This window comes from Pteropus vampyrus, unplaced genomic scaffold (assembly GCF_000151845.1).
Source record: "Pteropus vampyrus isolate Shadow unplaced genomic scaffold, Pvam_2.0 Scaffold56, whole genome shotgun sequence".
Classification (NCBI taxonomy): Eukaryota; Metazoa; Chordata; class Mammalia; order Chiroptera; family Pteropodidae; genus Pteropus; species Pteropus vampyrus.
The window spans coordinates 3952907-3979677 of NW_011888837.1; the positions used below are offsets into that span (position 1 = coordinate 3952907).

Consider the following 26771-nt stretch of genomic DNA (forward strand, 5'->3'; position numbering starts at 1 on the left):
CAGTTCTTATCGTTGGCAGGAGACAAAAGATTTTTACAATTCTCTTTCTGTTAAATAGTTTTAAGACTGCAAAGAACCCAGAAAACATTTAGTTGTGTTCACTGATAAGGCTGAGCAAACCATCAATCTCTAACCACTTTCCCCTCCAGGTCTTGCCAGATTATGATCCCTGTGGGGAATTAATAGCCAAAAGAGAACAACTGCCTTGGACTATAGAGAGGTGAACATGCACAAATATAAAAAAATTGGAATGAAGTTTTATATATATATATATATATGTGTGTGTGTGTGTGCGTGTATATATATACACACACAGACACACGTACATATCTAATGCCGTCTTCATCTAGTAAATAGAATCATTCCACAAACTGATAGGTAGATTATTATAGTATAGAGGCAGTTTTAGTTGTATTGCTGAAAAGGTGCCAAAAGATTTAGAATATACAGAATTTCTAAAACCAGCAAAAGGAACTATGGTGTCGTGACTACACTAAGAATTGTTGAACTTTTCTGCCATTTACTAGCTATGCAACCACGAGTGATCAAAAACAAACAAACAAACAAACAAACAAACCCTGTTCCCACAGGATGGGAAGGGATATTTTTAAGTATGAACCATGTTACAGGCTCCTTGATAGATGTTTTACAAACATTATTTAATTTAATCCATATAATGATGATTTGGGGTTGGCAAGTCACTTACCCAGTTTCATTCCCCCTTCTTTACTTTATTGTGGGTAGCAATATGCCCACACTAAAACAAAACGACATAATAATGGATTTACCAGGCATTCCTGCAGCTAAGGCTAGACACAGTTCTAAACAAAATAAGTGGAAGTAGAAAGATGGAGCTTCCTGGAAAGCTTTCTATACAAAAGGCAGACTGGCAACCACCAATAATTCAGGCAAGAATATCAATGGATGCTAAAACTGGAGGGTGAAAGTTGATGAGAAACAGGATATTTATCAGTAGTAAAGCATGTCCCCCAAACAATACTACTTACTAATTACAAAGAGAAAAATAGTTAACTGTACAGTGAAGTTTGGCAGATAACATCTTAAACAAATGATCAAAATTAATATCACTAATAATGAGACAAAGAGATGTTATGTACTGCCTAAGATGATGCACTGTGAGTAGGACAGTACTTCTGTGATATTCCTGCCAAAGATGTCAAAGAGGTACAATCTGAACCTAATATTGAAGCAAAATCAGACTAGCCCCAGTTGAGGGGCACTCTACAAAGTAACAGACCTATCCTGTACTCCCTAAAAATCTCAAAATAATGAAAGACAAAGAAAGACAAAGGAAGTAGTCCAAATTAAAGGTGACTGAAGAGACATAACATCTAAAGGCAATGCGTAATCCAGGATTGGATACTGGATCAGGAAAATATTTTTTTCCTCAAAAAGGAAATTAGTAGGACTAATGGCAAAATCTGAATAAAGTCTATACATTAGATAATTATGTTTTCAGTGTTGATTTCCTGGTTTTGATCATTGTACTATGTTAAGAAAATATTTTTGTTAGGAATTAGACACTGAAGTATTTGAGGGGTAAAAGGAGATCATGCCTGTAAATCCTTCTCCAGATGGTTTAGGGGAAAATATATATGTTTAGAGGTGGGGGGGGGAAAAGATAAAAAATGTTAACACTTGAGCAATCTGGGTGAAGAGTATATGGGAATTCTTTGTACAATTTTTACAACTTTTCTGCAATTCCGAAATTAGTTCAAATAAAAAGTTAAAAGAGTAAAAGAGTGGGGGATAAGTATCAGTTAATAGATAACTTTTGCCCTTAACATTTGCCCTTCTTCCTTTCCAGAATATGGATGCAATGCTGGAGATGAAGCAGCCTGTGTATAACCACAAAGATGAAAGCTTCAAGCCAAGGATGGCTGAGCAGAAAGATTCCAGCTTAGATCCCAGATTGCATCTTAGAACTTCTTTATCAGTCCTGTGCACTGTCTACCTCCCCAACTTGTTTAAGGCACTCTGGTTTTCTGTTGCAAGGCATGGTAATCACAACTGAAACAGCCAAGTTAAATAATTTGTCCAAGGCTACATAGTCCAAAAGTGACAGGACTAGAATGAAAACTCAGGTCTGTCTAGATCTGCAAATAAAACATCTCTTTCTGGTCTATACACTTTTCTGAAGCCCACACTTCTCTATGGAAAAGAAATAAGAATTTCTAGCACTCCAGAATGAGATTACATATGGGAGAGTACTTTATGCAGGACCTGGCACAGAGGACAGAGACTCAAGTGTTTGCTGAATCAGTAGTTCAAGAAACCAAGTACATCTGTTCTCAGTATTCTGCTATACGGAGCTATTTTTAAGTACTGAAAAAAAAAAACCTGTATTTATGTGGGTGTAATACTCTAGTTGCAGATATTACTCAGCAGTTTCATTCAGTTTCTTGGATCTCTCTTCCCTCTTTCCCTTCCTCTTCTTTGCCTCCTCTCTTCTTCATGGAAGTCCTTCTAAAACCTTCTTTATCCATCCCCCTGCTCCTTCCAAAAAAAAGAAAGGGGCTGTGGATGGATCCCATTACAAAGGCTCTATGAACAAAGTGTCTCATTCTGCTGGGGAAGCCAAGAGTTAGCCAACAGGAAAGACCATCCTTCCCAGACTGGCAGGGGAAAATCGAAAACAGGGAGCTGGAGCCTCTGGCCAGAGCCGAGCAGCTCCCCAGAGGCCAAAGTTCTAAAAGCTCCAGGCAGAAGAGCAGAAGGTGCAGTAAGGCATGCAATCCGGGCCAGGCCACACCTCTCAGATGTGCAACTCTTCTGAAGCTGAAAGAAACAGCAGAGTACGGAATCACTAATTTCTATTAAAATAAAATGTTTTTAATATGTAGTATTATTGATTTGTTTTAAATGGTATGAATTTTAAGCTTTTAAAAAACAAAGATTTTGATATTGTACCATGAAATCAGTACCAAACTATCAGTAGTCGTTTTGCTGACCCAGATACCAGAACTGGACCTAGATGGCAGCATCCTCACAGGAAGGAGACTGGCTGTGGCAGTGTTCTTCTGAGACCCCGGATTATGAGCTATTTAGGAGTTACTATTCACATACCTAGGAGATAGAAGTTTTAGGACTTGGGTCTGGGTCACTTTGGATCTCACAGATAGTGGCCCTGCAACAGAAAGGCCATGTGTATATGTGGGTATTGGAGGTGGGGAAACGGTAATGAGGAGAGCTAGCTGGAGCTCTTCTAGCTCTTTATACTACCCATAGCCAGTGTGGTGTTTGTGAGATCCTGGGCAAAGCAGCACCGGGAAAGATGCAGGCCAAAGAGAAGTCCTCTTGCATCTCTGTGCTCATGCTCTCCTTATTGTCCATTCATCTGCCATGGACTCCTGAGCTGCTGACAGAGAATTATGTCCACACTCAACTCCCTCTTCTTTCTTCAGGCTGCCCACCTATGCCAATTCTGGACCTTCCACCTAATATCTGCAAGTTACTGAGCCCACCTCAATTATCTGTGTGGAGTGTTCACAATCACAGGCATTGGCATCTAATAGTCGACTTCATTAAAGAGCTGGAATTGGGGAGCAAGGGGACCTAGAGTGGGCTGGCTTTGAAAAGACCTGCTACCATCCTGCTATCCTGGAGGTCCAATTGACTGTACTCCAATCTCAAGAGACAGCCTACAGAGGGCCCTGCCACCCCATCCCTTGACATGTACTTACTTGGGCCATGTACTCAAGCCAATGACATAGATCAGCTGTTACTCACTCCTGGATCATGAAGGTGACAATGACTCCATAATAAATCATTTTAAGCTTCATAAAATCTTGGCATCAGCCAGTAATGTGAACTTGAAAGGATTTGGTCTAGCTGTGGAATGGGACAGTAAAAACTTCAACCCCATCCTGGCTATTTGGGACCTGCCTGTTCAGCTAGCTGAAGGAGTAGAACAAGAGAGTGGGGGTGGAGAGGTGACAGTAGCATTCTCCACAGGGGGTAAGAGTGGCAGGGCCTGGATCTGATGAATTTTTCTCTCAATAAAAAGATTTATAAAAAGTCCTTTGGAACTGAAAATGAGATTTCCTAATTTAGGTGTGTCATAAGTAAGCAATTCTGCTTATTGTATTTTCTTAAGAACGGAAACACAACTGTACTATACTTTTTAAAGACGGTGTAGATATAGCTTTGCTTGCAAATATAACTACAGGGCAATGTAAAATCACTTTTATTAAATAATGCAACATGATCTTTTGAAACCTTTGCAAAGCAACAGAACTGATGCTAGCAATATGTTAGTGGCACTGCTGGAAAAATATTTTTCAAAAAAAATGGCAAGCAGTCAAGTCCATTAGGGGATACAGCAAGCATTTATTGTTTTCGTATCCTGATAAACCCTCTGCTGGCACAGTATTCTAGCTTTTCTTTGAAGTCTCTATTCCCCTGTTCTTATGCTGTATGCTTTGAGATGAGGAGAGGACATTAACTGCTTGCTTTAGAGGTGGGCATGCGAATCAAGACCAAGTAGAACATCTCACACCATGAACTACAGGAACTGGCTCAATGCTTGGGCACATGACCTAATCAGATCCAGTAAGTCATAAGGAGACTTTTGCCAGGACTATAAGGAGAGAGGTTAGGAGTCTTCTTTGATGAACTTGGACCTGGGAGATGATAGGACCGCAGGTACTGACAGCCATCTTGCCCCTGTATGAAGCCAGAGAAAGATACCAATAAAAAGAGCAGAGTTCAGAAATAGTAAAAGCCCAGATCCTGGGAGGAGATTGTCTTGATGCCCCAGATTAAGCCATATCTAAAGTAACAGACTTTTCAGTAACATGAGCCAATAAAGTTTGAGTTGAGTACTACTATAGGGTAATATTTTTATATGTTCAGTTGTTAAGAAATTGATGATATACACAAAAGATGGTCTGGGTCTCCACTCTAACCTGTAGTGTGTACTTACCATGTTTCATGTGCTAAAGTACTAAGCACATTAAAGCTATTATCTAATAAAGTCCTAACAACCACCACATAAGGAGGGTTCTATTATTGTTTCTTTCAAAACAGGTAGTACAGGAATTTGAACCGTGGACTCTGGAGCATGTGAGACTGACTTACTTGACTATTCTGAGTCCTTGCCTTGGTCACATTTCATATTTCCTAAGAGAGGTGGCTGTCCAACATTTTAGACTCTGAATCTTTTCAAATGAAATAGGAAGTATAAACAAATGAAATGAATCTAATGGAACAGGATGGGGGCCCAGGACCCTCTTTCTTGCACCCTCTTCTACCGAGGAATTCCTAGGGCTTTAAAAAATATTTCAAAAAGCACTTCATGGAACGGAATGAGAAAGGATGAGGAATACCTCATCTTGTATGGAAGAATTTCCAAGATATACTAAATGAGATTAAAAGTAAGGCATAGAACTGTGTGTACAATGTGCTACATTTATTTGCGTTAAAAAGAGAAATTATATATACATATACGTATATCCGGAAGGATGAACAAGAACTGTTGACATTAATTGCCTGAGCGCCCAGGGAATAGCAGGGAGTCTTATCGCTATATACTCTCTTGTACTTTTTATTTTAACCATGTGAATATATTACCTGTCTTAAAAAGAAGGAAAAGGAGGAGGAAGAGGAGGAAGAGGAGAAAAGAACCATGCATTAGTGTAATGAATCACAAACCAAGGTGAGCTGCCCACTGGGAGGTTGAGATGGCTCACCCAATAGGCTGCAATGTGACCCTAAAAATATAAGTCCTTTCTTCCAGTCGTTTATCTTTACATATGACTAAATGTCAATTACTAAGTTGGTCAGTAAAGATCAAGAAAATATTCATAAACTAAATTTAGTTAATAAAATTTTCTGAGGACCCTGCTTCAGACTTGATTAAGTCTGGCTGCCATGCAACGCTTAGCAACCTGCAGAATTTCTGATCCCATGCGCATAAGCTGAAAGTGGGAATTTCCTCATTTGGGGAATTCATTCATCCATTAAAGAGATAGCAAGTACTTACTATGTGTCAGATATACTGTGCTCAGCACTGAGGATAAAGCAATTTACAAAAGGACTAAATCCCTGCCTTTATGAATTTACATTCTGGTGGTGGTAGGAAATAGATGAAAAATAAGATAAAGATGTAAGATATATACTATATTCCACTAATCCTACAATAAACATTTTTTTTTCGCATTTTAAGAAACTTGAAACTGAGATGCATCTGTTGGTAGATGGCTTCTTACAACCCAGCAGGGTTTTGTTTTGTTTTTCTCTGAGGTACACTTGATGGAATCTTACAGCTGATGAAATGTGGGAAAATATATATGTAAGATATATATGTAATATGTTACATATTACCTATTATATAATATATATCAGACTGGTAAGTGCTACAAAGAAAAATACGCAGAGCAGCAGAAGAAGGTGTATGAGGAAGTTGCAACTTAGGACAGTCAGGAAAGACCTAGGTAACATCTGAGCAGACTTAAATAAGGTTAAGGAATAAGCCATTCCTCTCTGTGGTTGGAGTAGTAAGCATCCAAAAAACAGGATAGTACAAGTGCAAAGGCCGTGAGGCAAGAGTAAATTTCAGAAACACAAGGAAGTCAGTGTTGCTGGAGTGGACAGAATGTAGCTGGAGATGAGGTCAGGGAAGCAACGGCAGGGCTAGATTATACAGAGACTTGTAGACCTCCTTTCCACCTAGTGCAAAGCCGTTGTCTTGAGTCTAGGAGATCATATAACATAGTACATAAGAGCACAGGCTTTGGAGCCAGGTTACCCATTTACGTCTCAGCTCTGACACTTTCAGGCTATGTAATAATGAGCAAGTTACTCTTTGTGCCTGTTTGGCCATCTGTAAAATGAAGCTAATAATACTACCCACTTCACAAGGTTGTTGTAAGGATTAAGTGAATTATTTTATGTAAATCACTTTGGCTATATCAAAGCTAGCAAATATGTGTTTGATATGGTTATTATTGATTGATTATAAATTTCAATTACTGCCTCATCATTATCAGCTTATTTTGCTGTGTGTTATTTGGTTAAAGTTTAGTAACATATAATCATATCAACAATATTTTTGGACACCGATTTTCCAGTTTTAAAAATCATATGTGATGTATTTCAAACATAAATTATCATCTCCACTTGTACTCCTAAGCAGGTATAGATAATACTCTACCCCACCACCCCCAACTTAAAAACAACCTTGTGCAATGATATTTCGTGGTTACATTGTTGAGTTTGCCGCTAGAGAGTAAGAAAGGTTGGGGAAAGTGGGGCCACTGAGGAGAGCCACTGAACTAGGGGATTGTAAGAAAACCATTTTAAAAATGGATTTGAAACCAACGAATTTTGCTAGTTGCTCTACTGTCAGGTTTGGCTTAGGAAAAGAAAAATTATTTTTATTTACTGAAGTTAAAATTTTGGATTATGTGTATTTTAATGATTCATGGCATTCTAATCCTGAGTGTTTAGATTTATAAAAGTCATAAATATAATCATCTAAGTCAGGGAGTCACAATTTTTTCATGTTTTCTCTTTCCTTATCTAAGAAATGGTTCTTGACCATCTACCATGTTAAAAGAATTACACTTGATTAAAGAGTACAAACAGGAACAGGACATGGTCCTTGACTTTTCTCTATAAAATCAGTCGAAGCAGATTCACATGGAATCCCTTTTCTCTTAAATAAGGAATCTATTTCATAGCTGTTCCATAGTGACAATGCCTCTGTTCCCCTTTCAGATCCCAACTGGGGGGAAAATTAGCCACTGTACCCACCGACTCTTCTTGAGCCTAGAAGTAATGGGCAGTTCTACCCTTTCCCAGACATCAGAAGAAAGGCAAGACCAAGAAGTCAGAGGGAAGTCTGGGGGGTCTGTCTTCATCTCCTCTTCGCCCAACTGTCCATCCCTCCTGCCCATAGTCCTTCCTGCCCAAGAATGCTGTTAGGGAAGAAAACACGCGAATGAAGGAAAAACTCATAGTGACCTACCACACTCATCAAAATTTAAAACAAAGCGGGGCATTTTGAAAAAGCCAGTGCCTTAAAACAATTTTGCTAAAATGTCAAGACAATGTTTTTATTACCAAATAATACATGTAATAGACATTCATGAGCCCTATTCCATCTCAGAGCTTTATCCCTGATGATGGAGTAGAGTGGGGCACAGGGAGGTAAGGAGAGGCTCAGGGAGGGGTGAAGCTTAGGCACTAGATAAAGTTCTTCCCACACATTACTTGGTAATAAAAAAGCCAAGCACTGATTGGTTACTTTTTTTAGGCTGAAACAAAATGCCCCCATGGAAAATGTCTGATGCAAAATGTCAAGTGTCTAGTTTTAAAGCAGGGGACAATGCTTACTGCACAGTATTTTTGGCAGTATGATCCCCACCGTTATCCAAGTCACTCAGGCTTAAAACTATGACAGTAGGAAAGGAACTTTCACCATAGTCTTTGTGTTATGTATTATCTACAACTCCATCTTACAGATGAAAAAAAGGCCCTCCTCCTCAGCATAGTAGTCATATATCCTTTAATGTTTTCTTCATTTATCCATCAATAGCTCCTCTTATGACATAGTGCTATGTAACAGAGATACAAAAATGAACATCATAATCCTGCCATTAACTGTTTCGCTTAACAAGCATTTATCGAGAGTTTGCCACCTATTAACAACTAGCAAAGTGCTAGATAGATAGATAGATAGATAGATAGATAGATAGATAGATAGATAGATAAAGAGGTAATTTCAGGGAAAGCTTTCAGAAGATGCCAAAGTTAAGTCTTAAGGAACTAGCAGTGGTTTTCTTGATGAAGAGGAGGAAGAGGAAGGGCATATACCCAGAGTACGTAGGGGAAGCAGAGGCTGGAAAGATAGGCAGAAGCCAGAACATAACAGGCCTGTATACCAAGTTAAGAAATTTGGATTTATTATGAAGAGAATGGGCAACCACTGGAGGATTTTAAGAAGAAGACTGTCACGTACAGATGTTTTGTCATTGCTAGGCTCACCGGAGACTGGAATGGAGGGAAATCAGGGCTTGAATAACTACACACTAAGTTAGGAAGCTATTGTCATAATATTGGTGAAAAATTGAGAACATAAACTATCTCAGAGGCAGAGAGGATGGAGAGCCGAGGTTCTAACTGAGAAATACTGTATTCTATAAATTGACATGATAAGACTCGACCACTAGACATATGGGGGTGACATACAGAGTTAAAGAGTCTTCCCAGCTTCCTCCTACTAGCTTAGGCAATTATTTGGCTAGTGGTGCTATGGAGCGTGGCAGGGCACAAGAAGCATATTGATTTTTTTTTTCTTTAAGGGAGCTGGGGAATCTGAGAGCTGAGGGGCATCCAAGTAGAGAGGTGTATAAATCAGTTGGCTAACTAGACCCTACGCTTTTTAGGCTCAAGAAATTTACAAGACAACTCCAGAAGCCTGTGTACCTGGCAATCTCATTTTGAAAGGAACAAGGCAGGTGGATTTGGAAAATAAATGACATATTTATGGAAAAAAAAAAAACGCTGAAAATGCGGGGGTTGATAGTTAATAACAAAACATTATGGTACTAGCTGCCAAACTGACACTGCAGATCCAAATATTTTCTCTAGTAAGCTAAATGCGAGTTCAATTGGTTTCCTCCTCACATCATTAAAAAAATAGCGGTCTACCTGGTGTTTAGATCTAGGAATTCCTTTTCGCAGGTTTGAAGAGCAAGGTCTGAGAAATGCGCCCTCCCGTGGCAGTGGAATGAAGGGGCTCTAGCACCTTTTTTATCACTAAACAAAGCCCAGTTAAGAAATGCAATTTACAGGAAGCAAAAAGACACAACGCTCTTTCTGATAAAGCGCAAAACCAAGCGAACCCTCCCAAGGGCCGGAACCCCTTACCTGTCACGTCGGCCGAAGGAAAATCTCACTTTCGACTCAACAAATTACGACCCCCAGCTTTGATAGCTTGCAGTACGTCCCGCTCCGCAAAAATTGAACACCCTGCAAGCCAAAACACGTAGACAAAACACAAAATTGCTCCAGCCGGCAAGGCCCGGCTTCGACCACGTGGGTGTTTGAGGCCAGCGGGAGCGACACGCGAAGGGAGGGAGCAGGAGGCGTGTCCCTGCGGAGGGAGGCGGTGCCTCGCAGTGGGCGGGGCTTGTGCGGACCCGGGCTACCCGCCTCCTCTCGGCTGCTTTCCCCCTTTGCCTTCGCCCTTCGAGCCGCCACGTAATGCCACGTCCCCCGCGCATGCGCATCTCGACTGCTGGCCGCGGCTGTTTCCGGGCTTGGGGGGCTGGAGCGGCCGCCAGAGTAGGAGGTGGAGGTGGTGGCGGCGACCCCGGAGTGCAGAGTGCGGGCCTGGGGGCCAGGCCCTGCATAGGGCCCAGGAAGTTTTCTTTTCAGAAGGGACTGATAGAGCCGGTGGCCGAGCGGCAAGATGAATTTCCTCCGTGGGGTGATGGGAGGTCAGAGTGCTGGACCCCAGCACACAGAAGCCGAGACGGTGAGAGGAGCCGCGGGTCCGAGACTTGGGAAGGGTCCGGGTAGGGACGGGGGCGGAGGACTCGGGAGTCCAGAAGTCACCTCCCGTGCCCCACCGTGAGTCTACATGCCGCTTCCCTCTTTGCCTCCCTTCGTCTCCTGAAACCTCTGAGTTACTCCCTCACGCCCCTAGCGCGACCCCCCACCGCGGCAGCTCGGCCCTGTTGACGACACCCTGCGCCCCAAAGCTCCGCAAGCCCGGCGCAGAGGGTGGTCCGTAGGCAGTGCCGCCGGGGAAGGAGTCAGTCCGGGGCAGAGGTGGCGCGACCTGTCTCCCACGCCCCTTGAAGCTGTGGGCCTCTCTCCCTTCTGCCCTTTCGCCTCTGTCTCCACTGGCCGAGAGGAGCCTGAAGTCCGGCTCCCTGTCTCGCAGTCTGGAATGGGGCATTAGGGAAAACTGGATTTAAAACCCAGCTGTTGAAGAGAGCATGTGGCTAAGAATGAAAAGATAGTTTGGGGCACAAAGCCACCTGCTCCTGTCCCATCAGCCGGAGGAAGGTCGTTCTGCCAAGTGTTATTAGTTCGGACGATGTTTTTCGGACTTAGGCAAATGTATACTATTTAGGGAATACTTGGACGCTGTAGGAGTCTTTCGCGCTCAAACCGCTTTAGGGTCACATCCCCTTCTCTTCCTTTCACTCACTGCATTCAGAAGTCAGAATTCGTGGTATCACAATGTGCAGCGTCACTTTTAAAAAATTGTTAGCCACTGAAAACAGTCTGATATATAGTTGGTTCGATTTTAGGTTTAGGATAAACTTACTTTTAAGTTTGTTTAGAGTCTATTGGAAATGTGTGTGACTTTTTTAAAACAAATTTTTATTTGAAAATAAATTTAGATCTACAGAACAGTGACAACATAGGACATTTTAAGGTAAAGTTTGGGTAGTATTCGTAGACATAATTGGATGTCTGTGAACATAGGTGCCATGTTCTATGTTACTGGTATCTTGAAGAGAAATAACTTACTGATCCCTAACCACCCTGCAAGATGGGTGATAGTATCCTCACTTTACAAATGAAGAAATGAGGTTATAGACACAGGCGTGTACATGCAAACGACTGATAATTTGGCTTCTCTTCTTTGTTCTCATGTGATTACAAGGCAGCGGAGCTGCTCTATCAGAAGACCATGTTCTTTCCAGATTGCTATAATCAGAGCCCACCTCTTCAGCTTTTTGTGTGCATGTCTGATAGTTTTTGTTTGGGGCACCAGTTTTAAAGTGTGGTTTACTAGAACTTGTTTTGTAGTTAGACATTGATTTGAATCCTTGCTTTCCACCCCTAATTGGATTGGACAGGCAAATAATGGCTAATACCCTATTGAGTAGAATAAAAATGCCTGCTGTTGTGGGTATAATGAGGATTAAATGAAACAAGAAATATGAAGAGCCTGGCACTCAGTATGTTCTCAATAAAGAGTAGTTTTTAGGGGAAGAATACTCTTTTTTGTTAAAATTGGCCTTGTCACAATGACTTCTATAGAAAAGGTGGGGTGCAGTTAATTGAGTATAGAATTTTAAAGCCAGGAGGCCCTTTGCAGCTCATCCAGGTGGAACCCCCTCATTTTACAGGTTAAAAAACTTAGGCACAGAGCATTTGAACAACTAGGACAGTTATTGTGGAGCTGAGACTAGAACACTTTGATCTTGCCATAGTGAATGGAACAACATAGTTTTATATTATAATTTCAAAATGAAGCTCGAGTATCACTTGTGTATGTTGTATAAACTGGAAGGAAAGTGAGATTTCTTGTTCTTGCCTAACTTTGAGCATGTATACTCAACATTGGAAAAGTAATTTATCTTTGGAAGAGAATTAATAATTTACTCTGTGTAACAGTGTGGATTAAATTTAACCATCTCATTACATCAGGAAATATAACCAAAAAAGGGGTCATGGCTCACTAATTTAGAAATATCTATAGGGCATCGGAGTATGTAGTACAGTATTAGTTGTTTTAATTGGTGAATTGATCTGGCCTGGATATTTAAATTGCCAGAGCTTGAAACCTCTAACTTTTACATTATCATGTTGTATTTTCTAGGGTTTTTTTATATCTGCAAAATTAAATTGTTTTCACGGTTTTTTGTTTTTCCTGCTTTTCTAACCTTTTTCCAGTAGAAAGCCTCTTTTCTTTGTCTAAAGTCTACCTGTCCTTCAGATTCATCAAAAATACATTCCCTAATCTGTACTCCTTCTTTTCCCAGCCGAACTGTAGATAACCACTCATCCCTCTGAACAGTCTTCACATTCTAACTAGATTGTGCATCTCTTAAATTTTCTTCCGTTTATATATGTCTCATCTTTTCTAGAATCTTAAGTGTCTTTTGGGCAGCTTTCATATGTATTTTAATCTTTATTTTTCCATAGTAAGATATTCAGTAAAAATGTTAAACGAATTATAGTGTTATATGAAAGAAATCACAGATCTGTAATCATAGCAGCTTACAAATTACTAGGTGCTAAAACAATACCTTTTAAAGACTGTAGGAATCAAAGTTCTGGAATGATTGTAGTCCATTATGTCAAACTTTTTACTTAAGAAGTTTTTCAGGTTTGCTGTGTATCTTATAAATGTGAGCGTTATATTGTTGATTGTATATTACTTAGCTTTTCATAGTCTCAACAATAACTTTGGACTGGTATTAAGATGTTCTTCAGAGACAGTAATAAATATTTGTATTTGTATCATATGATAATTCTGTAAAGTTCTGAATATTCTAGAATTTTATCCATTTTAAACTTTTTATGTTTTGGAGTCAAATACTTTTTAATTTGATTTATCTTTTAGGTAGAGAAAGGTCCTGATTTCTGATGATTGAAGCCTCCTAGCCTTTAACATACTTTGCTGGGTACAAATAAACACTAATTATAATGAAAACCCTACTCACTCTTTTGAATATTTGCTCAGGTTTAATTTTCCGTCTACCTTCCGACTAATACCCTTTTTAAAGGCAATTTGTTGAAAATGCGAAGACAAATGTTAACTACATTAGATGATAAATCATAGGGGGGTTTTCCTTTTGCAAGTTGTATCCCAAGGCATGAAAGTTGGCTAAAGTCCATAAAAACTGTGCAGAATTAGCATACCGTTAAGGCATCTCTTTTCAGACCAAACTTTGAGCAGCTGGCTTAAAAGGGTTAACAGTATAGACTCAGCTGTGCTTTCTTTTAATAAAAATTGAGTGTGCGCTTAAATTTAGACATAGTTTTGGTTTGGTCAAGCACATTTTACACTGTTACTATAAATGTGTAGTCTGAAACTCCTATTTGGGTTTGGGTTTCATATTCTACATTATAATCAGGTCAGTGTCATAACTGATATGTGTTTTCTCTCTTGGCTCTCTTGCAAAAGCAGTGTCAGAGAAAACCATAATAATGATTTGTGTTTGGTCACTTCTACATCCAACCAAAGATGTCTCATATATTTATTAAGTATTGTCAAAAACTACATGACTTTTTTGAAAGCTAATCAGATTACTTAGGGTAGTTCTAAAAAACTGGTATCATTTAAAGTTATATACCCAGCATTACCAAAGTATATCCCAAAGAACAGGAGTAGAGGTATTTGAAATAATTTTGTTATCAAAGAAGGTTGCTGTGGGATGATCAAAAACAAAACAAAACAAAAACCTAATATTTATACAAGATTTATTAAGCACTGTGTTATGTTTTCAAATATTTTCAGGATGGAAGTAAGTTATGTTTGCCAAATTTATTTGACCAGACCCTTTTTTACCCCTCCAGGAAACCATGTGGGTCTAGTGTTCTGAGGAACATACTTTGGGAAAAATTATCCTTGAGGATTTAGTTGTAAAGGAATGCTACATTTTAGAAGCACTTCGTTATCTTCAGCCTTATGGAGTTCATGAAGTATTTCCCTTTGAATACCTAAAAGAAAAAAGAAGTCCTGATGCTTTATGGTTTGAGAAGTAACTGTAATCATTCTTGAATCTGATTATCTTTAGGAGAAAATAGAGGAATTTCTTATGAAAATTTGTTGATAGCAAATACCATTTTTCTTTTCATATATTTACCTCCTATTATTTATACTGCTTTGTCTGTTTTCTGTTGTAGATATCAGACAGAAGGCATGCTTATTTTTTTACCTCAGGCAGAAATGCCATGAACATTTTGTATAAAAAGTTACCTTAAATTTGGAAACTTTCGTAGAGTTTGACTTGGAGTTGCTAGCATTTGTGATAGGTTATTTGGTAGACAAGTTTCATCATGATGCCTTGCTTAAAAGGATGTCCTTTTGGAAATTATTCATTTCTTAGAGAAACCATGGAGAATAAATGGAGCAGTATTTTACATAGGTTGACTTATTGTAATGTAATGGAAATTGTAATGGAATTATATGGTAATTGTAATGGAAATAGATTGTGTTGGATTCATTGGATATATATGCAGAGAGACTGGTTGATTGACTTTTTAATGTTCCCACTTTTTTTAGATTATAATAATCTGAAGATAAGGCTAGCTTTTATCTTTTTGTAAAATCTCAGTTATAGAGTTCAGTTTAAATCAAGTTAAATCTCTGGCTCTTTCTTGTATTCTAAAACAGTAACACTTTTTATTCTAGTTAAATAATATAAATGAATTAACTGTTGGTTAACATGAATTATTTTAATTCTATGGTAACCAGTCATGGATGGGGAAGTTTTCTTCAAATTAAGGTATAACTATGTTTTAAGCTTCATAAAGGCAGTTATATCATCAAATAATTTGGTATTAGGTGCTTCATAAATTTTTTTTAATAAATGACTGAATGGCTGAATTTGATTTTTTTACATTGGCATTCCTGTCCTTCATTTTTGCATGTTAGTTACTGAATACTAAAAAAATATGTATTTATATTAGGAACTGTGAGAAAATACTACATACTATATTGTGTCAGTGTCCGTTAAATTTTAAATGTTTCTTCAGCATTCTGGTTTTATGGCACTTTTTTTCCCTTTTTACTTTTCAGTGGTTTTTCATTTTCACATTCTTCATCTCACTTTTTCTTTCCTAGCCACTCCTATTCTCACTGCTTCTTTTTCTGTCTCCTTTGTGTATCACTGAATAAAAAAATTAATGGCACCATTGGGTAGCAAAAGAAACAAATATTAAAGTCAGGTTATTAGGTTGTAATTTTGATCATGAATTACAATTTACTAGTTAGTGGGATTATTTGTCCTTTTTATGTTTTTCTTCTTGGAGGAATTATGAATCTCACATGGCAATTACTGAAAACAAGAGTTTTGATACATAATCACCTGCATGAAAGCCTTTTTATTTTTTTAATTACACAAAATGGCAAACAATACTAGTAAAGTTTAAGGCCTCTTTGACTACCATCTTCAATTTCAGTTCTCTTTACAGAAATAACCACTATTCTTAGTTTGGTATAAATCCTTCCAGACCTTTATGCATAATCATGCATTTGTGCATGATATAGAATTATATATTTGTATAAGCATATTTATCTCTTTTTCATAAGTGATATAGTTTATTTCTTATAGCTTACCTTTTTCATTGATTGATATGTCTTAGAGACTTTTGCATGTTGAAACAGCTGCTTTATTAGAAATTATTTAAAATACCAAATTTTCAGTTATTTTTATTAATTACACCATACTGTCTTCTCATAGACTATAAAAGCATCTTTAAAAAAGGATTCATGTCTAATTTCTCATTGTGTTTCTCTCTCAGAGCATTTAATACCTAATTGGCATACTATAAACGAGTTGAACTGCTGTCTCCTGAGTTTTTTCTTATTATCCCTTCTTGGTCCCTCTAAATGAAACTAACTCTGGATTAAATTTTACTCAAATATATTTTTTTCTCTTTAGAACTGTTTTTGTTACTATATAGTATTCTGTTGCTTAATGCACTAGTCACAAACTCACATCCTTTCGGTAGGGTAACATCATCATTCAATGAAGCAGGTTGGGTTAGAGAAGAGAGCAGAAACTTGTGGTGAAACTAGAGCCTGCACATCCTGACTTGAGGGTATATAGTTAGTGCTCAGCTCTAGCCAGTTGCCTCCAGAAATGTAGGCCCAGAGATCCAATTTAACCTTGTGGTTAAGTACTCAAACTGCTTGACTTTGAATCCCACCCCACCACTTACTAGTTTTATGAACTTGGACAAGTCACTTACCCACTGTGCCGCTGTCTCCTCATCTCTAAAACATGGATAGCAGTCGTGCTGATCAGGTAGGATTTTTGTTAAGATTAAAAATTAAAAATATAAAGAACTTTAGAACAGAGCTGGCACATAATAAGTGCCCCCAATGCGCCATATTTTAAAAATTCTGAGATGCACATTAACATTAAACATCTCTGATATCAGATTCCATCTTGTAATTATAATTGGTAGTATTTTTTCTTGGTGATATATTTACAAATTGGTGGATCTTATAATTGATGGCTTCTTAAATTGTATGAAATATAGTGTTAGCTGTCATTAGTTGTCAAGCTGAATTTTTTCAAGAAAAGGTAGGAATCTGGTTTTTTATGTGAAATCTTTAGATTTTGAAATGTTGGCTTAAAAATTATTTTATACACTACATTACATTGTTCCCCTATTTACCAAAAAAAAAAAAATCTTGCAGTCCTATAGTTTGCAGTCAGACTAGCATTTTTCTGCATAGGAGGCAATGTAGGATAGTAGAAAAAGTATGGGTTTTGGAGTGAGATATCTGTAGCTCAGTTAGAATATAAACTGTGCCACCAAACTGGCAGTGTGTTTTGGGATTCATCGCTTATTTCTGAGCCTAGTTTCCTCTTCTGTAAAATGAATTTATTAATTTAAGTATTGGATCAGCTGCTATAACAGAGGCCAGAAAACATAGGTCTAACCAGGATCGAAATTTGTTTTTCTCCACTAAAAGTCCAATTAAAAGGCAATCCGTATGGTAGGGTAATTTTCCTCAGGGTGGTCTAGGGACCCAGGTGCTGCTTTTTACTTTGTTCTTCTTTCCCCTAGGATGCAGCTCTTATTTTAATTGTTAAAGGTGCCACATGACCCAGGTTCAAATTTTATGCTGAGGGAAGGAGAAAGAGGAATGAAGAATACCTTCCTTTTAAGGACATGACCTGGAAGGTGTACTAACAACTCATTGGCCAGAATATAGTTACCGCCTAGATGTAAGGACGTCTTGGAGAGTAGTCTAGGTGGACAGCCATGTACTCAGCTTAAACACAGAGGATTCTAATAACTAAAAGAAAGAGAATGGATAATGAGGCAGTTGTATGGCACTAAGTTGGTTTTTCAAGTAAAGAATAAATGAAATAATAGTCTTTGGGATCTACGGTTTCTGAATATAAGTTAAGCATAGTTGTGCTACAAAATTTTTGTTTGGTAAATATCAACTGAAAAATGTAGACCTGTGTTTGGCCTAAAACATGCTACAGCTTTGTAAGGTTTGGAATATATATAATATGTTTTCCTTTCATTTGGTTTCAGTTGTCTGTAAAGAATAGCAACATAGCACTTTATTATGGAGAGATGGCTTATTTAGAAACTTTAACCATCTGGAATATTATCAAGAGGTAATAAGGCTTTCACATGGCAAAGCAGAAGTTACAGAGACCCTGTGCTCAATCTTGATTTCAAGCTTGAGTAATTTTTAGCTGTTAGACATATTACTATCTACCTTAATTGTCAAATTTAGTAGTAGCAAATTAAAATCTGTAAAATTTGAATGGTCTGTTAAAAACCTAAATAACGAAATGAGAGCCAAAGGCTGATAGGATAGAAGAATGATGCAAAAGAAAGTTATATAACCTTGGTAATAATAAAGTTTGTTAATATTTATTGAGTATACGTACTAGGTATTGTGCAAAGACATACTCATAACTTCATTTACACCTAAGATATACCATTATATGATATTGGAGAGGACTTAGGTTTAAATGCTTAAGAAAGCTTATGTTTTGTTTAATAAAACAGAGAAGCTAGTAATTAGTTTTAGATAACTATCAGAAATCACTAAAATGAAAAGACCATTTTAGTACCTGATAGAAGGTATCCGAAATAGCTCAATCATGGTTCTGGATAAATGTGTTCTTATATTCATTTTTGACTCTCATTGGTTTGCAGTATCATTAACTGATTTGAGTTAAATTGTCTTAAGTCGCTAGAAAGTTCTGATTAAAATCCCCAATTGGGAAGAATATGTACTAGCCATTAAGATCCAAGTTTAACAGATAAAAAGCATGTTTATATTCTTAAAAATAGTCTTATATACCCAAACTCAGGAATGAATAGATTTTATTTCTGCAAGTATAAATAGTACACTTTGAAATAGTGATTAATTTTAATATGTTAAAGGTACATTTTGTAATTACCTAAAAAAACTAGTGATTTGCTTATTAATCAAAGCCTGTTGAAGCAGATACTTTGAACTCGTTTAGAAATATGTTTTTTGCCAACAGTTTAATCTTATAGTTTCTTATTGTTTCCCCACATTATTTTAGATCGATCATCATTCCCAGAAATAACAGACATTTAAAATTATTGTAAAAGGAAAAGTTCATGTTTTACAGTCTCCTTTGGTGTATTGTTTTAATAAGACAAGCATATATATGAATTGTGTAATGTAAAAATTATTTTTTTGGTTCATAGATGTCTACACATTTTAAAAAGTTAGACTAATTTTCTTATTCTGATTATGAAATGCTATTTTCTACATTAAAATATTTGTAAACAGTTATAAAGTAAATCATTTCTGTGCCTGAATTCCCCATATTGTGTGATGATACTCATTCTTAATTTTTGACTTGAGTGGCGTTTTTAATATTCTATTCTTAAGTATCTGTCTTAGTCTGCTATACCAAAAATACCATAGACTAGGTGGTTTAAAAAACAATTTATTTCTCATAGTTCTGGAGACTGGGAAATCTAAGATTAGGTCACAGGCAGATTCAGTGTGTGCTGAGGGCTTGCTTCCTGGTTTATACCAGCCATTTTTTTTTCCCCCGTATCCTGATATGGGAAAGGGGTAAGAGAGCTCTCTTGGGCCTCTTTAATGAAGGCACTAATCCCATGCATAAGAACTCCACCCTCATGATCTCATCACCTCCCAAAGGCCCACCTCCTAATACCATCACATTGGGCATTAGGATGTCAACATATGTGTTTTGGGGGAGATATTAACATTCCAGTCTATAGCAGTTTTACTTTCAGAATTGACTACTTTTTCTTTTGTGCCTCTGCCTAGCACATACTTATATACTTTTAACGTATACTTTATTTATGTGACCGTTTGCCTATGCAAGCTCCTTGTGGCTAGAGACCCTATCTTTATTTTGGTTAGCACAAGAACAAAAACATGAGTAGTCACTGTGTTTATTGACTGAGTAACAACTGTATATTCTAGTCTTAAAAATTTGTACTTTATCCCATAGGCAGCAAAGAGCCAATTGATATTTTTATTATGGTAGTTTATTTTTATCAAGTAAGAGCTAATTTCATATTATATTTTTGATCAGTAGAATGAAAATAGCATCTTTAAAAGTTCAGTTGGACATAAAAATATCCTAGAAATTCCAATAAAACATAAACCATTTCACTTTATTCCATTATTGCTCTTTTCTGCTTATAAAGGTAATGCCTGTTTATTATAAAAATTCAAACATCAGAAATAATGTTGAAGATGAACATTTCCAGCAACCCACTAAAAGACGGTATGGTGCATAGTCTTAATTTTTTCTATATGTGTTCACATGGTTTATTACTGATACAGTTTTAAGCCCAAATGAGCTCATGTTAAGATACTATTTTGTTTTCTTTTTTTCACTTAATATATTTTGGACATCTTTAGATGTTAGTATATATGGGTCTGCTTCATTCATTTGATCAACTGCATAGTGTATGTGTACCATATATTCACTGTTCTCTACATAATGGATTAACCTTTAGATTTCCTTTTTTTTTCTCTTTCTTTCTCAATAAACAGCAGAAATTTATTGCTCACAGCTCTGGAGGCTAGAAGTGTGAGGTCAGGGTGCCAACATAGTTGAGTTAGAGTCCTCTTCCATGTAGCAGACATCTTATATCTTTACATGGCAGAAGCTAGATTTTCTTTCTGGCTATTAAAAATACTGCTACAAAGAACATCCTAGTATATAACATTATGTAGTTGTGGGAGTATTTTTAAAGGATAAATTCCTAGGGGTAGGACTGCCTAGTTGAAAGAGTATGAACATTTTAAGTTGTAATGGTTTTTGCCAAATTGCTACTTTTTTAAGTTCCCTTCCTTCTAATAGAATATAAGCAAATTCATTAATTTATATATTTGTCTATTTTGGATAGTTCTGTTCTAAAAATCATTTTGTTGAAGTACATGTGATATGTAAACCTCAGCCTGAACACACCCATGTAACCAGCACTAAGATCAAGGTCTAGAACATTACCAGCACACCTGAAGTCCCCTTTGTGCTTCATTCAATCACTGCCCACCCCTATGAGTAGCCACTATCCTGGCTGCTAATAGCGTAGATTAGTTTAGCCTGGTTTCTTATTTTATAAAAATGGAATCATAGTATATTGGTACTATTTTAATTTAAAATTTTTGTAAGTCTGATAAAAATAACCTTATTGCTCTTTTACCTTGTATTTATCTTAGTAGTGACTGAAATGATTATTTTCGTGTGTATCTAAAAGCTTTTTTTAAAAAAAAAATCAAGGCTGAAATGTTAGCATGTTAGAACACAAAATAATACTGAAAATAAAAACAACTCCCCAAACTGTAGGATTATGATCATCTCCAATATTTCCCAGCATCAGATAGCTTTCACATTTCCACATTCAACAAATAATGATTGAAGAGATTCCAGATGTGGAAGTTCATATTTTAACACCAGTCTCTCTATACACCAACCAAAGATGAGGCTGAGGCTGGAGCTCAAGTCTTGCACGGTACTGGGACTGAGTTCTCCAACGGAGATGGGAATCCCAGGTCTAGAGCCAAATCTAGGGTTAGGAAAAAGCAGAGAATACCTACAAAAGATCTCCCAGTCAAAACATCAGCTATAAACTGCCTAGAAAAAAATTAAAGACCCAAGTAGAGGAAATTACAGTCATGCTTATTAGGAAAACTATTATTTAGCTTAAGAAATTTTTAAAGCTAGGTAATGAAGTTCATGTTTTCAAGAGATAATTGTGTAGTTTTTGTAATGGTAAAAAAAATTACTGTAAGAAAAGTATCAACCAGTTATTTAATAAAGAAAAGGTTGTATTTTCATTTTGGAAAGTCAACATAATTATTAGGAAAGTAAATACAGTTTCAGGTAGGAATAATTTCTAAATATGAGCAGTTAGAATGAATCAGATCAAAAAGTAAAGCTAGACTTGGTTATCATACTGTATCTGTAACACGAAGATATGCAAATCAGCACAGTAAAGACTTAGAATCCTGCAGTGCAGAAACCTATTTAATTTTGTATAACCTTGTGTTTCCCACTGGTTCTGTGATCATAGGAAATCTATTAATACCTTCTGACACTAGAAGTCTGCAGAACATAATTTGGAAAACACTACATATGTTTAAACACTTAATTCAGATACAAAGGGTGCAAAAGTTTGAGTGATATACCAAAGCTTTATTTATAGATTCAGTAAGAACTGTCATTAAAGAATGAATAAGAACTTATAATAAAATAGTAACTGTTAGCGCTATAAAGGGCCTCAGTATAGTGGTTTTAAAAACTGTTCTTTATCAGATGTTCTCCAGATATTTTCATACAGTCTTTGGCTTTTCATTCTCTTAACAGTATCTTTTGAAGGGCAGAAATGATGAAGTCTAATTTATTATGTTTTATTTTATGGCTTATGCTCTTAGTATGTACTTGAGAAATCTTTGCCTAATTAAAGGTCACAAGGATTTTCTCCTATGCTTTCTTCTAGAAGTTTCAGTTTTGAGTTTTCAAATTCTTTTTTAATGAAAGTTTATGTACACACAATTTGGTACTTCTGCTGGAGTAGGCTCACGATTTACATATGGTTTTACAACTTGCACTTTTTTCACTGTTTATTAAATCAGTATTTCCATGTCAGTACAGGTATTTCTTTTGAGTTGCTGCATAGTATTGCACCAGAGAATATACCACAATTTATTTAGTTTTTCTTCTGTTGCTGGACAGTTTCTAATTTTTTCCTATTACAAATGATGCTTAAGACATATTTTAAAATTCAGTTCAAATTTTAATTTATTAAAAGCTTTATAAAATAAATATTTTGTCCTTGCAGATTATGAGGCACACTCAAAACTTAAAATTTTTGGTATACACTCTGACTCATTGTTCAAATATAGGGTGAAGTTATGATGTAAACAATTATTATTGTAAAAATGTTTAAGTAATTTCATATCCTCTACCATAACCTTAATGGATTATGTGCCTCTCTTTCTTCAAACAGTCATAAGAGGCACGTTTAGAAAGCTCTGGTTCTATTAATTGCTCTTAATTCTTCAACTAATGTGACTTATTTTATTTGACTTTCACCACTTCCACTTTTCAAGTCTCTGAAAAATATTTAATCTCTAATGAGATTGTGATATTACCTAGTTACTTAGATTTGTGAAGGACCATTTCCATGACATCCCATTTGTTCAGTTTTTGGGTTTTGTTTTTGTTTTTGTTTTGTTTTTTTTTCAAAATTAAGTGGTATAAATTTGAGGAGAAACTTCATACTTCTTTTTTGTTCTTTTTATTCTGTTAATGTTATTTCATTTTTCCATGACAGATTCAAAAGCTTTGTGACAGAGTAGCTTCATCTACTTTACTGGATGATCGAAGAGATGCTGTGCGTGCTCTCAAATCACTGTCTAAGGTCTGTATCACTTTATCAGTTATTTAGTTTATTAAGTTGGATATTAGTTACTTTAACATTTTTCTTTTGTGCAGAAATATCGCTTGGAAGTGGGTATTCAAGCTATGGAACATCTTATTCATGTTTTACAAACAGATCGGTAAGTCTCTTTAATGATTTTTGTCCCTAATTTTTCTTGAAATTTTAATTAATTGGTTTTAAGGTCACTGTTCAGGAAATGATTGAAATATTAAGGCTATTAAATTTTTATTTTCAGTTGTCATTTCAATAAATATTTATTGGACACTAGGTGCAAACCACTGGGCTAAACATTAGGACAGATATAATTTCAACCCTTGGGTTGAGAAGTTTCCATTATATAAAAATAGAATGAAATAACTGCTAATTAAAGATTTGAGATCTTGAGTTTGAATTGGCAAATGAATGTTTTATTTGCTTAATATACTGTAATGTATTATTCTGTAATATACATATTATGGTATACCAGTTATCCAAACTTACATTTTTGGAGAAATAAACTACGCTAATAGATGAAGTGTTAAATCTGAACAAGTCTTAAGAGTAAGATCACTCAGCCTATTTTTAGGTCTTTCAATTTCTCCTTCAGAGATTATATCTGCATCTTTGGTTTTAACAACTATGTATTAATACCTCTCAAGTCTTACCTCTAGTTAAATATATCTTAAAATCTTTAGCTGTTCAGTGGACATTCTTACCACATCAAGGTATCTCACAAGTATCTTAAATTAAAAATATTCAAAAATTAATTTCTCTCTGGTCATCCTGCTCCTATTTACCTCCCCACCCCCACATCCCCTTCAACTACATTTCGACCCAAGTTCATCCCAGTTAATAGCACCTTTCCAGTTCAAGCAAGAAACTGGAAGATTTGTGCTGAACTCATTCATTTTAACCTATTATGCTCATCCAGACAAAAAAGAAGAAGCTGGAATCCATGAATTTCTCTCACTCTCCTTTGTTGGTCTTAGTTTTGGCTCTCAATATCAATCACTTAAACCATTTGTCTAGCCTCTGTATTATCTTTTGCTGCATAAGAAATTACCTTAAAACTTCATGGCTTAAAATACTGAATATTTCTTAAAGTTTTTTTGGATCAGGAATTCAGAAGTGGCATAGCTAAATGATTCTGGCTCGGGGTTTCTCATGAGATTGAAGTCAATAAGTCAGCCAGGCATGCCGTCATCTGAAGGCTTGACATGGGACTGGAAGATCTGATTCCAGGATAGCTCACTCACATTGCTGTTGGCAAGAGATCTCGGTATCTCACCATGTTGCTTTCTCCGTAGGGCTGTTTGAGCATCCTCATGATATGGCAACTGGTTTCTCCCAGAGCAAGCGATCCTAGAGAGGGTACAGAAAGAAAGTCACAGTGCCTTTTAGGACATAGTCTCAGAAGTCACATACCATCAATCCCATCACATTCTATTCATTAGAAGCAAGTTAATAAATACAGCCTACACTTAAGAGGAGGAGGATTCAGTTCCATCTTTTGAAGGGAGCTGTATCATAGAGGTTTTGGAAATGGTTTAAAACCACCACCTTCAAACTGTATTCTTTGCCTCTGATATCTTTGTCCTTCCATTTAGTCTGTATATTACAAGAATTATCTGTCTAAAATATAAATCTATCACTTGCCTCTTTAATGCATTTCACCAGCTCATTGCAGTACAAAGTCTCAAATTCCTCAAAGCAAACAAACTTTTTAAAGATCCCAGTACTGCCTGTCTGTTTAACCTAATAGCCTCTTTTTCAGTATGTTTTAGCAGTGCTCAGCCGCTTTTTCACACCAATTAGAACCTTTCCTTTTCTCCTCAGTGTAACCCACATTGGCTTCCTTTTCAAAGCCAACTAATTCCAGCGCATTTGAACTGTCTGTTTTATTAACACCATAGTGGGTGACTGTGATAAGCAGAATAATGCCCCCCCCCCAATAATATTCACGTCATAATCACCACAACCTATTAATGTTTCCCTAGATGGCAAAGGAGACTTTGCAGATGTGATTAAGGACTTTGAGGTGGGAAGATTATACTGGATTATCCAGGTGGGCCCAGTATAATCCTAAGGTTCCTTAAAAGTGGAACAAGAATGCAAAAGAAGTCAGAATGAGTTAATAGGAGATCTCCAACTGTTGTTGCTGCCTTTGAAGATGAAGAAAGCAGACTTCTAGCTAGAAAAGGCAAAGATCCTCCCCTAGAGCATATAGAAGGGAAAGCAGCCCTGCTGAGACCTTGATTTTAGTCCTGTGAGACCCATGTCAGACTCCTGACTTCCAGAACTGCAAGATAATATTTGTGTTGTTTAAGCCACTAAGTCTGTGGTAATTCGTTACATACAGCATCAAAACTAATACAGTAACCTAAGTTAGTTATCTGCTTTAAATAATATTCCAAGTCAGAGAAAATGGATCCTAGATCAAAAAAACTGTAGTGTAATTATACATGCGTATAATTTTTTTCATTCCATATATCTTTAATCCATGTGTGCATGTTCTCACTGAGTCTTAGTAATGAAATGACTAACATAATATGAAAACTAGAATGCTACCTCTTATTTAAAGTGGCCTTTATTGTCAGTTTTACTGCATAGCAGAAAATAAATGTGCAGATACTGTTGTAATAAAAGTTGAGAAATACATTTTTATAAAATTTATTCACATTTAATATGTGCAAGGCACTGTGCTTAGAAGTAAGGTGTACCATATAACCTTGTGAACCAATAATTGTATTGTTAAAGGTGGCTGGGTATTTTATTGTGCGTCTTAAACAACAAACTAAGCTAAACTTCTGTGAGCGTTTTTGTTCCATTCTGTTTCTTGTCCTAAATTCCCTTTCCATTTGCCTCCCATACTTGTCTAGTATCTTCTGTTTTTAGCATGTTCTGTGTGGTTTTTTAACTTCATTAAATGCAATGGTCTGTATTCTTCATCCACTTCTTATCTTTATTACTGTTTTATGCTTCTAACATTCAGAATCTTTCCACTAGATCCCCTTATCATTGGCTGCATCATAAAGAGCTGTGTTGCCTTTCTTGACATGGCTTGAAGCTCTCCACTTGTCCATGGGTCTGCTTCCCTTGCAGCCATCTCGAGGAGAGCTGTTCATTCACACGCCACACTCGGGCCTAAAAACTGTCTGTTTCTCATTTATGTTTCCAAACCATAATACCTCAGTAGGTTTGGTTTTTTTTTTTAATTGAGATATGATTTATATACCATAAAGTTCACTTTTTTTTAAGTGTACACATCAGCGGGTTTAGTATCTTCACAAAATTGTACAACTGTCATCACTGTCTAATTCCAGAACATTTTCATCACTTCAAAAGAAATCCCGTATTCATTAGCTATCATTCCCTATTTCTTCCTCCCCAAAATGCCTGGCAAC

At 36.7% G+C, this 26771-nt stretch overlaps 2 protein-coding genes across 4 annotated transcripts in view; one reads left to right on the plus strand and one right to left on the minus strand.

Annotated features, from left to right (window-relative positions):
* Positions 1-10090, minus strand: part of G3BP2 (G3BP stress granule assembly factor 2) — a 67933-nt gene extending 57843 nt beyond the window's left edge. The window contains exon 1 of one of the 2 annotated variants that reach the window (XM_011360548.2): positions 9895-10090. The gene's annotated coding sequence lies outside the window, so the exon portion shown is untranslated. The remainder of the gene's footprint in view (positions 1-9894) is intronic. The other variant, XM_011360551.2, reaches the window with a different exon arrangement.
* Positions 10091-10142: 52 nt separating this feature from the next.
* Positions 10143-26771, plus strand: part of USO1 (USO1 vesicle transport factor) — a 67928-nt gene continuing 51299 nt past the window's right edge. The window contains exons 1-3 of one of the 2 annotated variants that reach the window (XM_011360554.2): positions 10143-10504; positions 23281-23367; positions 23442-23506. In XM_011360554.2, coding sequence (XP_011358856.1) covers positions 10439-10504; positions 23281-23367; positions 23442-23506 — 218 coding nt within the window. In that variant the 5' untranslated portion in view covers positions 10143-10438. The remainder of the gene's footprint in view (positions 10505-23280; positions 23368-23441; positions 23507-26771) is intronic. The other variant, XM_011360552.2, reaches the window with a different exon arrangement.